Genomic DNA, 16,834 nt, shown 5'->3' with positions numbered 1-16,834 from the left:
TAGGCAAGAATGAGCAAGAATGAATAACATCGGGGTGTTTGGTTACAAAATTCTTGCCATGGGAAACGTTCTTTTTAGAATGAAAAATCAGCCCATAGTACAAAATTAAGGTAGTCTACAGTATGAAAAATAATCATGTTCCATCTTGCTCACTTTCATTCTTTGAAAAAACTCTGCCTAGAAAACTACTAGTATAGATGTTTACTAGCGGACTACCATGGAAGTACTTTTACAAAAGCACTTTTATATTAGTACTTTTACACGAAAAGCACTTTTTAAAAAAATACTTTTACACAAAAGCACTTTTATAAAAGTACATTTACATGAAAGCACTTTTTATAAAAGTACTTTTACACAAAAGCACTTTAATAAAATTACTTTTACACAAAAGCACTTTAATAAAAGTACTTTTACACGAACAAACTTTTATGAAAGCACTTTTATAAAAGCACCCTTACAAAAGCACTTTTACAAAAGCGCTTTTATGAAAGTACTTTTACAGTACTTTTATACTTTTATAAAATCACTTTTATGGAAGTACTTTTATAAAAGCACTTTTTACAAAAGAACTTTTATGATAGTACTTCTATCAAAGTATTTTTATGAAAGCACTTTTATGAAAGCACTTTTATAAAAGCACTCTTACAAAAGCACTTTTACATAGCAATATTTTCTCATTCTACCTATTTTTATCCATTCTTGTCCATTTTAGAATTTCATCTTGGGTAAGAATGAAAAAGAATGAGAGTTGAACCAAACATGGCCTAAAGTCTCCTCTTTCTTTTCTTCCGCATTCTCACTTTTCTTCTTCCTTCTTCTCCTATGCTTTGCCTTCTTCTTGCCCAATGTCAAGAGCAAGAGAAAATCAAAATCAATTAGCCCCAAGACTGTAAAAACATTAATCAAGTAAAGGCCCACGTTATGTACACATGCCAGACAAATTAAACAAGGAACCACATTACTTTTTTGTCTCTTTGCATATTTCCTCTATGAACACAAATCAGAAACTAAGACCACAACAGACAATACCCAATTAAAAAAGGGATGGATTTATCTTTTTCTTTATCATCACCAAACCCACATTTGGGTGTCAAGGATTTCGAGGTTAAAATAAAAAAGCCCAACATCACAAGGACTGTTGTCGACCATCTCCAAACTCAACCTCAGGCCCATTATCAATATCAAAACACATGAAAGAAGAAGAAGAAGAACGCATCAACTTGATTTTGTGTCACCGCTAGTGGCTTCTACATTTAGTGAGATCGTCAGTCGTCGATGGATGCTTCTGGGCTAGGGGTTGGTGGAGGAAGTATGGGAGGGAGAATAGTGTAAGGTGTGTTTTAAGTTTTTTGTCTTTTTGTATCTGATTCAACCAAATTCTTTAACTAACAGCTAAACGTCTATTAAAGTTACTGAATTTTGAACATGTCAACGTAGATGTCTCTGGTTGGGGGGTTCACGCATCCAGTGAACCCATCGTTGCACAGAACACGAACAAAGAAAGCAAAAGAAATCCCTTTCAGGTCACACCTTTACCAAACTATTTGGTTTGTTATACAATGATGTGACGTTCACTTTTAGCAGACAATTAGTCAACATTTCAATAATGTGTTGATGGTAGTGGTTCATTAACCAACATAGGGCCTCCTAACTTCTAACACAACCCAAAATACTAACCCTACTTTAAGCTAATCTTTACACACTATGCTTTATTATTTAAAAAAAATAAATGAGTTTATAAAATTGAATTTTATTTTGTAGAATAGTATAAGAGTCATTGATGGGACACATATCTATATAGGTTCATGCTAAAATGCAAGCAACATATCGTCGTCACAGAAAGGGGCCTTGCATACAAAATCTAATGGTCGCATATAACTTCAACATGTGGTTTGCATTTGTCCCTGCTAGATGGGAGGGAACATCATGTGACTTCAACATGTAGTTTACATCTGTGTTTTTTCTATTCACTATATATTGACTAGGGTTGTGTTTCATGAAACATATATAGATACAATTATGTTTATTTAATTGATGATGATGCACTTTTACCTCCTTACAGGTGTTTAATGGTTGGTAGTAAGTATTATGTAGTGTTTATTGGCCATAACATGTAGGTTAACCAATATAGTGGTGTTATTTGAAAGAAATTTCTAAAAGTACTTCTATGAAATTACTCTTTAAAAGTACTTTTAAGAATCATTTCTTGAAAGTGTCTCCATGTAAAAATACTTCTTGAAAGTAATTTCATAATAATACTTTGTAAAAAAGTACTTTTGTGAAATTACTTTTTTGGAAGTACATTTGGAATATTGCTTTTTATGAAACTAATTCCATGAAAGTAAGGCCCTGCTTAGTATGAAAAACACCATATCGTGTTCGGATGGCATACTTCCTACTTTGGCTTTCATGCTTTCTAAAAGCACACCCCCCCCCCAAAAGCACAAAGCCGAATTTTATTATTGTGTGCTTTGGGGGAAGTTTTGCTTCCACTTTGTGTAAAGGATGGTCACCCTTCAAGTAAAACCCCTCAATTGAGACTCCCCCATTCGCCTATCGTCTTCAAGCCCTAACTTCTTTGCCACCACAGGTTCTTGCTCCATCATAGCCCATCTCCAACCACTATTGCCACCGGAAATTGTCATCGGAAGCACAGTCCTCACCAGTATCACAAGTATGGATCCCAGTTTCATATTTTCCCCCTTTCTTTTAATGTTTTTCTCAATTTCAAGCAATACCTTCTAGCTTAATGGTATGTTTATTGCATGTTTACTGCCACTGTAATGTTTTTATAAAATATTTTTATAGATTGTTTATTGTAATGTTATATATAGCATTATACTTGTACAAAACCACTTCGTTTCCTAAACCAAGTGCCAATTCTTAGGGGTTGCCATGTGTACATGATGTGTACATGTGGCATCTGTGTGTATCTTCAGTTTATAAATGTGGCTAATCATGAGTAATGTGGCCTTTGTCACGTATAAGATCAAATGAATCACATGACTGATAGAGTGCTTTTGCCAAACAGAAAATGGTACTTCAGTTTTGGAAAGCATGCTTTTCAAATTTTTTTACCCAAACGGTTTTCAAAGCAAAAATACCAAAGTAAAAGTTGTATTTGTACTTTGTACTTTATACTATTAAAAGTACAAAAGTGGAAGTCTACACAAACATAGCCTAATTTTGTAAAAGATTTTTGTAATGTACTTTCTAAAAGCACTTCAATAATTCTACAAATATAGTTTTTTAAAATACTTCTGTAAAGTGACTTGAAAATAATTTGTGATATTGTCATACATGTTGAGCCACATTGAATACAAATGGTACCCCAATGAGCACACCCCACATGCACATCTTACCATGCATTGGAAACATCTCTCATACTTGTCAATGGGAGATGTTCCCAATACACAATTAGGATGTGTTGTGAGATAATTGTGGAGCACGCTCTGTGGGGTGCTGATGCGAATTCTATGCATTTTTGAAATATGGGAAAAAATGTCATTTCCACAAAAATAAATGCTTATTAGTCTTAGGGCTTGCGAAACAACCTAACCCCAATCTACATATATACATACATACAAACAAGGTAGTCTAGGAATTTTTTCCTTTTTTGAATTTTTTATTTTCTTAAACCCATTTTTTAAACAATCCAACCCTATTTCCCACTCTTGCCTATCAAGTGTGGAATGTCATCAATTTTAACTTTATCTCCTTTTTTTTTGTTTCATATTGATAAAGAGATGAGGAACGAGCTATGCACTTTGTTAAATGGCCTTGAAGGCAAACCTGATTGAAGATAAAGCAAGAAAAAACATGAAAGAACCAAAGGAAAAGAATGGAGGACAACACCACCAAGGCAAAAAAATTCAAAAAAAAAAAGTTTTAACCCTAACTTCAAGAAGAAAAGTGCCCATCATAGATGCAGAAAGCAAGGACATTGGGCACCACAATCCAAACTTAATAAGAAGAACTCTAGCAATGGCAACAATAACAAAAATTCAATTAGTTTGACTAAATTAAATGTCATTGCCGCAGTTGTTGTTTGTGAGGTTAATATAGTAGCATATTCTAAGGAATAGATCTTAGACACAGGAGCTACAAGACACATTTGCAGCAATAGAAGTTGTTTCCAATTCTATACTCCCACTGGGGAAGTGAACAGGTGTTCTAAGGTGATTCTAGGCCCACTCCCATTATTGGCAAAGGAAAGATCCTCTTAAAACTGATTTCTAGGAAAATTCTATCATTTTCTAATGTCTTTCATGTTACCAACATCCATAGAAACCTAATTTCGGGCTCCCTATTCAATAGAATAGGGATAAAACTCTCCATTAGGTATGATAAACTTATACTCAACAAAAATGGGGCTTTTGTCGAGAGGGTTATAACGGTTTGTTTGTTCTAAATGTACTTGAAATCATGAATGAAAATGATTCTACTTTTGTTTATATTGTGGACTCTGTTGATATTTGGCATGGTAGATTAGGACATGTTAGTGTTCTATATTTAAAAAAAATGAAACAAATAGGATTAATTTCTGATTTTTCAGAAAATAAACTTGGCAAATGTCAAATATGCGTAGAATCAAAATTTACTAAAAAAAGTCGCAAACTAGTACAAAGACAAAATGAGTTGCTTGGATTGTTACATAATCTTTGTTGATGACATTTCCAGATTTGCAAAATTATATACTCTTAGAAATAAAGATGAAATAGAAGAAATGTTCTACAAGTACAAAAATGATTTTTTTATGCAAAAGTACAAAAATGATGTTGAATTATAATTGGGCAAGAAAATTAAAAGACTTAGAACTGACCCGGGAGGAGAATATGATTCTTTATCCCTTAAGAAATTTTGTGAAAATATAGGAATAATACATAAAACCACTGCACCCTACTCTCCTAAATCAAATGGAGCTGCAAATAGAAAAAATGGGACTTTAAAAGAAATGATGAATTGTCTACTGATAAGTTTTGGTTTGCCTCAAAATATGTGGGGGAAGCCATAATAACTACACGTTATTTGCAAAATAGAATTCAACATAAGAAAACAGGAAAAACACCCTTTGAACTTTGGAAGGGTTAAAAACCAATTTTGAAATTCCTAAAAGTGTGAGAGTGCCTAGCAAAAGTTGGAATCCCTGAAACTAAAAAGAGGAAAATTGGACCCAGAACTATGAATTGTACTTTTATTGAATATGCACAAAGCAATGCAACCTATAGGTTTCTAGTATTAAAACCTGAAGGCAGTATTGTAAAGCCCAATACTATCTTAGAGTCTCAAGATCTAGAATTTTTTAAACCATCTTTCCCCATAAAAGGGATGAAACTAATAAAGAAAATAGAATTGACAGAATAACTGGAAATCCTAACACCCAAGTACCTGGTAATAATTATGAGCAATGTTTTTAAAACCGGACCGAACTAGATAGTTGGACCAGAAAACCTGGGAACCGGTCACCTGACTAGTTCCGTTTTACCCTAAAACCACTTTTTGGGCGAAAACTATTGATTTGGTCAGCGAACCGCGGACTCAGCAATTGAACCGTCGAAACATTTGACCCGAGAACAATTTTTGGCCATTTTTTGTCAGAGCGGGTCATTCGCTCGGACCGTTCGACCCAGAACCGGACCCTAGAACGGCCCCCTATCCGGTTTGATTTTAAATACATTGATTCTAAGTCAATTCTTGATCTTAAAAGAAGCAAAAGAGAAAAAAAAGAAATTAACTTGGGTGATGGTATGTTCTCATACCTGGTTGAAGAAGATCCTAAAACCTATAAGGAAGCCTTAACCTCTTCTAATGCAGCCTTTCGGAAAGAGACAATTAACAGTGAATTAGAATATATATTATCTAATCATATATGGGAATTAGTAAATCTACCAAAAGGAGCTAAATCAATTGGATGTAAATGGATCTTCAACAAAAAACTTAAGATTAATGGAACTATTGATAAATTCAAAACAATGTTGGTTGCTAAAGGGTACAAACAAAGAGAAGGTGAAGACTATTTTAATACATTTTCTCCAATAACAAGAATCACCACTATTAAAGCACTCCTAGTCATAGCTTATATACATAACTTGGTTATATACCAAATGGATGTAAAAAACCCGCATTTGTAAATGGAGATCTTTGAGGAAGATATCTATATGAACCAACCTAAAGATTTCCAGCCCTTAGGATAGTAAAAATCTTTATATGGCTTAAAACAAGCACCAAATAAATGGCATGAAAATTTTGATAATGTAATAACCTCTAATGGTTTTGTCATTAATGATAGTGGCACTTGTGTATACATTAAATTAAGTGACAATTATGGGATAATAATATGTCAATATGTTGATGATATGTTAATCATGAGAATTGACTTGTTCATTGTGAAAGAAACTAAAAATTTCTTATTGTCCAAATTTGATATGAAAGATTTGGGTAAAGTTATTTTTATTTTAGGAATGAAAATTTACAAAACCAATAAAGGTATTTTATTATCTCAATCACAATATGTTGAGAAAATTCTTAGAAGATTTGGACAGCTTAACAATATTTACCTAGTTAAGAACAAAGAGAATGTTGTATCTCAATTAGAATACTCCATCCCTCTTTTCTATACAAAAAAAAAATAGAATATTCCAAAATTGTGGGAAGTGTGATGTATTTGAAAAATTGCATTCATCCTGACATTGCATATGTTGTTGGTAGACTAAGTAGATATACTCATTGTCCTAGTAATGATCACTAGCATGCCATTACTAAACTATTGAAATATCTTAAAGGAACTATGGATTATGGTTAATTATATGGTGACTATCCTTCTGTGTTAGAAGGATACAGCAATGCAAATTTGATTTCAGATTAGAATCAAATTCTACCAATGGTTATATTTTTATACTTGGTGGGTATGTTGTGTCATGGAATTCCTCTAAACAAACATGCACAATCAAATCCGCCATGGAATTTGAATTTATAACCTTGAAAAAGGCTAAGCTTAAACTAAATAGCTAACAAATCTCTTAGTTGATATTCCTTTATGTGAAAAGCCAATTCCCTATATTTTACTACATTGTGATTGATAGGTTGTTATTGCTCAAACAAAGAATAAGACCTCTAATGGCAAAAATAAATATATCAGATTGAGACATAATGTAGTTAAAGGATTAATTTCCAATGGTTCATAGGCATAATCCACCATGCTTCTGTAGGCTCTAATTTGCATATCCTAAATGTATGTTCATAGTCTAAAAGACACTTACATTGGGGATTGTTGTAGTTTTATGTGTGTGATTCAAAAGTTTAGGAATGTTAGTTTTGTCTTTTTTTCTTTCAATTGCACACCCACACATGTCTCATGCTCACATAATCCAATTGACTTTTGCCAAAATTCAAATTTTGTTTCCCTCCACTCTTTGAACACATTTTTTCTCTCCTAGCTTTGCTTGAATCCCACATGGAAAAATTACAAGAAAAACGTTGAGTTTATTACTAGGTAATGGCCTTTCCCATATGGGGTGGATATACATATGGTCTCTCATGGCTTGGTGGGCGGTTAGGAATTCTCTTTCACACGCACGCACCAAGCCAAGTTGGGGCGTGGGAACAGGTGTGGGTGTGGGTTCTCGCCTACCTTTTTGTGACATGTAATTTTGAATTCGAACAGTTTTGTCTTTTCTTTAAATTGCCTTTTATTTTCGAATTCAAACAAATGACCTTTCATTTTTTTCATTCTAAACAAACTATCTTTTCATTTAAATTCGTACCTCTCAATCATAACCATTAATGGCATCTCTCATAAGAGTTACTACCTAACGTCGGACTTCTTGCATTGCACCAGATTTAATCCAGAGGAAGTGAAATTTTACTTAAGGACAATGTTAAAACACGCCTCAACCGATAAGTCTTCTAACTCTATTTATGTTTCTATCCTTTGCACACTCACAGTAGAATCCTTGTTCTTGCACAACATTTCCATTTTCCAACCACATTTCACAATGTTCCTCTGTTTCAATTCATACCAAAGTCTTACTAGTAATATTGCTTTGTTTTTATCACATTTTGAGAGGTGATAACCACAGTATTTTTTTCTATTTTTGGCATCATTCAAGCGACAGATGGATTAGTGAAATTCTGTTAATTAACCATAAATGTAATTAACAGTAAGTTTTAGTGTAAATACATAATTTCACTGATTGATCCTTAAATGATGTTAATTGTTGATAATTTCTAGATTTAGTGAAATTTACATTTGATGCTATTTAGTTACTAATATATGATTAGATGCATTATAATAGTGATGTGTGAATGAAAATACTATTATAAATTAAAATGATATGTATTGGTATAATCCCAAAAATAATAATAAATCAATATATTATTATATGTATTAGAATTTGAAAATAAGTAAACAATTATATCAATAAATTGATTTATGGAAGGGTTAAAACAACTAAAGTTAAGCTATAATATTAATATAAATAAATTTAAAGCATTTGTTCTCTCCAAATTTCAGTATTGTTGATTCAATACTAAGTATTTTTAACTATTGAATCCAAGTTTCAAAATACCGATATGCCTGATACGCTGGTATGGGCATATCAGGCGAATCAATTATGTTTCTTTTTTAGTTTTTTTCTATTTTCTTCTAAAATCGATTTAGGGGGGCCAGTTTAGGTCTCCTCCACCCCCTGAACCAGTCAGACCCCCGATACACCCACTATAGGGGCGTATCGGAGGGGTCCCGGAATGATACGTATCGACCAATATGGGCCGATACATGTCGACACTTTGAACCTTGATTGAATCTAATAATTGATTAAAAATTGTAATAATTGAGAAAATATTGAATAGCATAAAGCACTAAATAAATCAACTAATTTCAAATATATGAAAGTGAAAGTATAAAAATACTTCACATTATTGGATATACTAATTAAATAGTCCACTTATTAGATTAGAAAATTTATTCTACTAAAAACATATAATAACTAGGAAAATACAAACCACCTGATGGTGGCTCAATTAGATTCTCTAGATATTGGTGGCAGCAAATACTGGCGCAGTGTGGAAGCAGTACAAATGCAAATATGTACAGATATAACGTTTTGCACTCTACATATTTGCATTTGTACTCCTTCCAAACTCAGCCTTAGGATCAAATCATATAGCCATAAGGATTGGAGGGCTATGGGTTCGAGGGAAGGGCTGGCCCTGTTGTGCATCCTGATCCAAAGGAAAAATGTCATAGTGCTCCTTCTGCATCAATATATTCTGACTTACATTATTTTATAATTTCTTCCATTATTAATTTGTCAAAGCCAAATGATGTAACGGTTTACATTTCCTTTTAATTCCTTTTATCGCAATACTAAATATCGGGTTTTTGCGCATACATTGCACAGGGCCCCACTAAATTCCTTATTTTTTTAGAGATACATAGACTGCACTCCACCTCAGAATTCTGAATTCCACTACAGACCTACAACGATTCAAAATATGAAACACGCACTTAACAGTAAAAAAACCCTATTTTTTTACACCGTTTCGCAAGACACAAAGCACACAGCTAAGTGGAATTAATGCAAAATGCCCTGTAAAAGGCTAGTAATCTGATGGCTGCTGCGTACCGGCAACACAAATCGAGTTTATTCAAGTGCTTGATGGAGACTTTAGTAATAGAAGCTTCAAGACGTGATACAAATTAAAATTAACCAGGTTCGACTTAATGAAGGACCTTGGTTATAGTGAAAATGTAACGCACATAAAAACACTCTTCAATCTCAAAATACATATAGAAAAAGTGCAAAAACATACGAAATAAATACAATGGGCCGTGTAACATTGTGAAATGTGGTTCTTCAATCTCAGGAACAGTCTTAATTCAAGAACTACAGAAGGACGAGCCGGAAGGCCCGAAACATCCGCGTCCGTTGCGAAAAACGTGCAAACCTTGACCTCGTTTGGCCTTATCCATTCGCCCCGTACCTTTCTCTGAACAAGGAAAGAGCCAATCCCCCTCACGATCTCACGAGTCTCACCTTTTACTTTCAAATAAGCGTTCCCAAATTTAAAGAGCAGAGAATTTTCTTATTTTTATCAATGCTCCAACTTGCAAAAACCAAAAAGACCAAAGAGAAAAATTGTCAAAAGGGGGGATCATAGAAAAATAAAAGCACTCTTTTTCCGGCCATATTGCGGAGTTTTGTCTGTTCCAGAGTGGTCACAAATTTACATGACAAGCTGCCAAGGTTCAAAATTTCAATACCCTGGTATGGGCCGGGGCAAATCGATAGAATTTTTTTTTGTTTTTCTATATTTTTTTGAAAGCAGTTCAGGGGGGCCAGTTTAAGCCTCCACCCACTTAACAGGTCAGAACCCCGATATACCCACTATATGGGCATGTTGGAGGGGTCCCAGAATGATACATATCGATACATATTGCTGTTGTCCCTCAATGAATTATCATTGATACCATCGATGACTCAGGTGGAAGAAATTTGTCAGGTGTCGCTGATCATTCCGATGGTTTGTGAAGAAAACGTGGATATCACAGAAGATTGCGGAGGTGCGGAGGCTACCCGGTGGGTGGAGAATATAAAGATGTTTGAAGTTTTTTAGTGAATTCCTTTTCATATAATAATCAAAAACATTAGATGGTGTTAGGACAGAATCATATGGATAAAGATTGTGAAACTGCATCTTCAATTTCAAAACTTGACAAATGTATGTATGGTCTTTGGTCTGAAAAAAGGTTAGATGTAGTGAGGTGGGTCATGAAGTTGAAAACATACGAGGATGACCATGAGAAGATGCAAAGACATGACCTTGAGTGACAAACCAATGTAACAACCGACCCTTTTTTGCCACACGGCCCAAACCAAAAAGCTTTCAGAGGAGCACATTATTCTCAAGGGAAAAATAATAATCACTCCATTGCAAGGTTCAAAATATCACGCTCGATACGCCAATAGGGGTATTTCGGGTGAATCGATACACATTGAAATGTTTTTTTAATTTTTTTTGCAACCAGTTCAGAGGGGACCGATTCAGGTCTCATCTACCCCTGACCCGGTCAGACCTCCAATACACTCACTGTAGAGAATATCGGAGGGGTCCCACGTATCAACCGATACAAGCCGATAAGTGTCAATACTTTGAACCTTGCTCCATAGAGACCCAATGATAAAAAAGGTGTTGATAAAATTATGCAAATGCATCCAAAATTGGCTTAACTTGAACCATTACCGAATATCGACAAATCACAAATCAGATTTCAATATAGGTAAGGTACATCTTAATTAACAGATAGTTAGAGAAACAAAACAAGTGAATGGCATATATATATATATATGATCTTTATCCAAGGCACTAGAGACGAGAATATAGCCACTATAGCTATGGTCGCGATGTATTATGCTAAAACCTGGTTATAATTTAATATTAGTCATGAAATGGGACTCGGGAGGAAGGGGAATGAATGATTTTAAACCCCACCCAGATCAGAGGCTTCCGTCTGTTTAAACTTGCTGAGTCCTACACCTCGGTGAGTCACAAACCCCTCCAACCACAGAACGAATTTGAAATTTACAAGTTATACAAGTCCCGATCAAATACCTCTGCAGTCTGCTCTCTAAACGTTAATCACCACCGCCAGAGGGTGGATGGTTGGTTAGGCAATAATTTAATGTATGTAGAGAGGTTGGGAAGTTAAGACAAACCAGCGCCTCTGGAGCCTGGAGGATTCTGACTCTATTAATTATTAGATGCAGAAGCACACTTCCTTAGGCCTTGGCACACCTAGAAAGCAGAAGAAACGAACACATAACTCGCTACCATACTAATTAGGAATGAGGTGCAACTCCTGCCATGTCCTGGTCCTGAGCTTTCATAAAATACCACAGCCCACTGGCCAATGCAAAGCATTAGCAAGTCCTAGTGCTTGCAATGATAAAAATATTCCTTTGCTACAGCTAATTGTAAAAGAAAATATATCTATCTAGTATCATCAGGACAACTTGTAGCATACTCTAAATTTAAAAGGCTAAAGTCTACATCAAGCTAAACCCACAAATTTATCTAACATGTCTAACAAGCAGACACAAATCACTAAATAGAAGACGGTCTAAAAAGGTGGTCTACGTCATACAGCACAAGCCTCTATCGAGCCATAAGAGAGATGAAGAAAAATATCTAACAATACTTCCTCTGATCTTCTAGACCTTTCCTTTTAATTGAAGACACTTCTAGCACCTGCAAGCCTCTATCGAGCCATAAGAGAAGAATTATGCTGAAATCTAGAGATACCCGTGCCGAACCGCTAAAATGAAGCTTAAGCACTTGCAACAAGATGCATCTCTTTCTACCTTGCATAAGGATGGTATCGACTACTGCCACTATAGCCTGCCCTACTTCCATAAAAACCACCTGCACCACCATAGCTGGCACCGGGGCCAGAATCGTAACTACCTCCGTAGCCTGAACCTCCATAACTTCCATAGCCTTCACCTCCTCGGCCGTAGCCACCTAGTCCGCTTCCACCATAACCTCCTCCAAATCCTCCACTGTATGGTCCAAGACGACTAGAATAACCAAGGGATGACTCTCCTCGGTAACCACCTAGGCCATTGCTGCCAAAACCACCCCCATAACCACCACCAAAATCACTAGCACCACCATAACCACCATACCCACCAAGCCTACCACCAAGACCTCCAGGATTCCTATATGAAGCAGCACCAAACCCACCGCCACCAAAACCACTATAAGAGTCACCAAATCCACCAAGACCGTCACCAAATGGACGGCCCCTAGAATCACTACCAAATGCAGGAGCAGGTGGTGGATTTGAGGGCTTCTTTGGTTCAGCTTTCTTGATCTCAACCTACAACAAAGCAAGCAAGTTAACCTAAATTCTGGGACCTGTAAAAATTTATCTTGGCAACATGGCCTTGAAAGACCTATGGCATCTGTCTCGATATCTGCCTAAGGTAAAACAAAACCACTGGATTTGTGATAAGTACAATAGAAAGAGGCAAAAATTATTACACCAAAAATCCGATAATATATGCCATCGAACATAATTAGAAGCCACATGTTGCAATATGAAGTAAAACCATATAGGTGTACATAACAATTTCCTGAATAACTTTTTCATTAAACTCACCTTGGTGCCTGCCATATCAATCATATTACCCTTGGATAATATATCATCTACAACTTGTTCAATGTCAAATATTATGAATCCAAAGCCTCGAGAACGATTGGTTGCATGATCTCGAATGATCTGATGATCCACCACCTTCCCATACTTGGAGAAGAAATTTTTGAACTCATCTAATATATTGCAAATGCAAAAAAAAAAAAAAACTAAATTAATATATTATTGCCATCTAACAAAAGAAACTACATGCATATGCAAGACAGATGCATTTAAAATGCAAAAAAAGAATAACATATGACTGGGGTATTGATGAGAAGAAATTATACCTTCAGTAACAGTTGTTGGCACCCCACCAACAAAGATCTTCTTTGTTTTAAAATCCTTAGATTGTACAGAGCCCTTAGGTATGGTTCTTTTAATTTCAACCTGTCAGCTCCAAAAACAATAGCATAAATTAACATTTTTCATTGTTTATCCATGTAAGTTGACAACTATGAAATACTCAAGTCTTCTCAGGTATGTACTTTTCATTCAGCATTTCATGAAGTTTCAGCCGTAACATAGAAAAAAACACCGTCGAAATAATAATTCCAAGCTATAAAATGTTAGGTAAAACAAACAACATACAGGTTACATCTCCAAAAGCTCTTAAAATTCAGAAAGCATCAGGCTTGCAAATAGTTAATATATTTTCTTACCAATGAAAGAGACCTGTTTAAGTTATTAATCTCATGGGTAAAGAGAACCCCACTTTTAATGGTCCATCTAACAGAATTCCCATGTTATTTCACCATCTCCCAAAATAACGAACCCCATAACCATACTAACGTGAATATAACACATTAACATAAAATATAAAACAATAACAAAATGAAGAAAAAGAAGCATAACAAGATACTTACTTGTTTTCCATTGATAACATGGGTCTCTTCGATAACCTTGTCAACAACTGATGGATCAGCATAGGTAATAAACCCAAAACCCCTTGGTTGCCCGGTGTATCGATCTTTCATTATAACTGAATCGGTTATCTCTCCATATTTTCCGAAATACTTTGTGAATGTAGCTAATTTCATCACAAAAACAAATCGAAAAGCAACGGAGGTTAAGACGAATGGTGGGCAAGTATAAAATAACCTTATCTGCTCAATCCCTAGCCCTCAAAATTAACTCTCTAGCCAAATTCACTAAGCATTAGAAGATGACAGAAATAAATACTACTAGGATTGTAGAAACTTAATAGCAGCAATAAGGACATATTCACTACAGCTAATGAGCTGAGAAACTGAACAACTTTTTTTTTAAATAAGCAACGACATTCAAATTATTTAAAGGAAAAGATATAGACAAAACCCAAGTGAGAAGAAAAATAACCAAAAAAAAAACTACGAGACAAGAAATAGCAATTTGAAAGCTCACCTAAGCTCGTGTCTTTCGCTAATCCACCGATAAAAATCTTTCTGTGGTGGATATGACATACAACTCAAAATCAGAAAAGACACATTTAAATAGCAAAGAAAAAAATAGATCCAACTATGAAAGAAAAATGAATATCAATGAAAACATCAGCAAAACAAACCCAGGACTCGCTCCCTCTCCCGTGTGCTGGCCGTCGGAGGGCTTTGAATCGTTTTCCAATGATGCACCCTTAGATTTCGAACCCATAACCTTTTACCTTTCCGGAATATCTAACGACCCAGAGATCTGATAGAGAACAAAGATCAGGAAATTAAGTTAAGTAAAATGGGGTTTAGGACTTGCAAAGACTTTGCGACCGCAGAAAAACGATAAAACTAGGGTTAGGGTTTCGCAGATGCAGAATAGAAGGGGGAGGCAACAATTAGAGAATCACGGATATATATAGATGGCACGGCACGAGAGGGAAAGGAACAAAGAAAGAAATAAAAAGATAAAAAATAAAAAACTAAAAAAAAGTCACGTGCTTAGCGAGATCGAGATGTTTTCGGAACAGAGAGAATTCGAGTTGCAACTTGGACTGGTCCAACCCAAATTCTAATGGGCCAAAACATGGTCCAGACTCCCATCTTTTGGCGTGGTAATTTCAGCCCGGCCCGGGCCATCATCACCCCTACAGTCTTGCACCGGAATTCCAGGCTAGGTTGAACATTGAACACGCTCTAACCTATGTTTCCGGAACTGAGAAAGCAATTTGGACTGGCCCAGCCTAAATTCCAATGGACCAAAACCAGATGCAGACGCCATCTTTTGCCCTTGAATTCATTTCAAGCTGGGTATGAATATTGAATATGCTATGGCCTATCTGAAATCTGACCTGATTTAATTAACATGGTGTTTGGAAGTGTAGGTGCTTTTTGGCACCAATTTTTAAGAAAAAATGTTGATGCTTCCAACACTTGTTTTCCAAAAAAAAAATGCTTCTAGTGAACAACACTATGTTGTTTGGTAAGGTGATTTTCATCATTGTTTTTCATGTATGTGCTAACGAGTAAGCACCACATAGGATATATATCAATCAACCGTTGGGGAAACGGTTCATCGATGCATGAAAATATCAAATTTTTGAGGCTTGAAACGCCTCAATGGGATCCCGATTTTCAAGGCATGTCCGATTTTTTATTAATCGGCTGAACCAAACAATGAGATACATGGGCATTTGTTGAAACACCTATGTGGATTTGACGTGGCACCGTTTTTTTTGAAAAACGGCCATGGTTCCAAACATCTCCTATAATTTTGGGTCATTTTGGTTTGCAGTTGGAATCGGAATCAAAATCATAATGGTTTATTTCTCTTACCTGTCCGATTCACATGGGAATTGGAATTGGAGTCCGAATCAATTCAAATGGCTTCTCATTCCCAAGTGAGGGGGAGGGAATCGTCATTTCTTCGAATCGGAATCAAGTGTAATTCCACCATAAATGGGAATGGGACTTCGATCTGCCCAACCAAATGGTTAGAATATAATTGGACATTTTCATATATTCTATATTTATATCTATATATCTCTACAAAGTGTATATTTAACTTGGTTTTGGTGTAGATCATAAAATTAAATTTGAATATATAATGTGAATTTGTATCTTTATGCTTTCCTTGAACATGTATATAGCATAACGTTTTAAAAAAATGACCCGGACGGTCCATTCTAATAGCAAAATTAAAAAAATAAATAAATAAATAAATAATTGTCAAAAACCATTGAACGGGTCAACGGGTAGACTTTTTCAACGGTTTTTTATCAGATTTTGGGTTTATGGAAAAATGGAACCAGTTGCCTAGACAGTTCCCGGGCCAAACAGCCCGACTGTTCGAATCAATGGCGGTTCAAAAACGTTGATATAGCACATACCCATATATGTAAGTATAAAAATGAAAACTGTTAGCATGAATATTATTTTAATTTTCAAGAAAAAAACCTTGACCACAGGTGTAGACACCCCATTTTTGCATCCATTCATACTTTCTACAGCACTCCAAGCTTCAGGCTTGCTTTAGCTAACCTCTCAATCGACTTGGGGTATTTTGGAAATTTTACAAAAGTTGGGGCCTCAAGGATCCAAGAACATGGGTACATAACCAAACCCCACAACACTAACATTACTCAAATTTGACACTATTTACCCATTCATCCTAAGACCCAAAATCTAAATCGATTCCAATCGTCCGATCGTAGTCATTTTGATCATAAAACTC

The 16,834-nt window shown here is 35.4% G+C and overlaps 1 protein-coding gene across 1 annotated transcript; it reads right to left on the bottom strand.

Annotated features, from left to right (window-relative positions):
• Positions 1 to 11,847: 11,847 nt before the first annotated feature.
• LOC104594284 (RNA-binding (RRM/RBD/RNP motifs) family protein) lies at positions 11,848 to 15,001 on the bottom strand. Its single transcript, XM_010254516.3, has 6 exons — positions 14,739 to 15,001; positions 14,579 to 14,619; positions 14,062 to 14,225; positions 13,486 to 13,585; positions 13,163 to 13,332; positions 11,848 to 12,880 (listed from the first exon to the last, which is right to left on the bottom strand). The coding sequence occupies exons 1-6, from the start codon at positions 14,822 to 14,824 to the stop codon at positions 12,359 to 12,361; spliced, it is 1,083 nt and encodes a 360-aa protein (XP_010252818.1). The 5' UTR covers positions 14,825 to 15,001; the 3' UTR covers positions 11,848 to 12,358.
• Positions 15,002 to 16,834: the final 1,833 nt, after the last annotated feature.

The sequence above is a fragment of the Nelumbo nucifera genome, chromosome 1 (genome assembly GCF_055504915.1).
Source record: "Nelumbo nucifera cultivar China Antique chromosome 1, China Antique-T2T, whole genome shotgun sequence".
Classification (NCBI taxonomy): Eukaryota; Viridiplantae; Streptophyta; class Magnoliopsida; order Proteales; family Nelumbonaceae; genus Nelumbo; species Nelumbo nucifera.
The sequence above is the reverse complement of the archived record's forward strand: the minus strand, read 5'-3'. Positions and strand labels throughout refer to the sequence as shown.

Excerpts from the sequence above, each read along its gene's own strand:
- LOC104594284 (XM_010254516.3), bottom strand. The coding sequence starts at position 14,824 with ATGGGTTCGAAATCTAAGGGTGCATCATTGGAAAACGATTCAAAGCCC. Across the intron at positions 13,586-14,061 it reads ATGTTATCAATGGAAAACAA|GTTGAAATTAAAAGAACCAT; the intron begins GTAAGTATCTTG and ends TGGAGCTGACAG. Across the intron at positions 13,333-13,485 it reads GCCAACAACTGTTACTGAAG|ATGAGTTCAAAAATTTCTTC; the intron begins GTATAATTTCTT and ends GCAATATATTAG.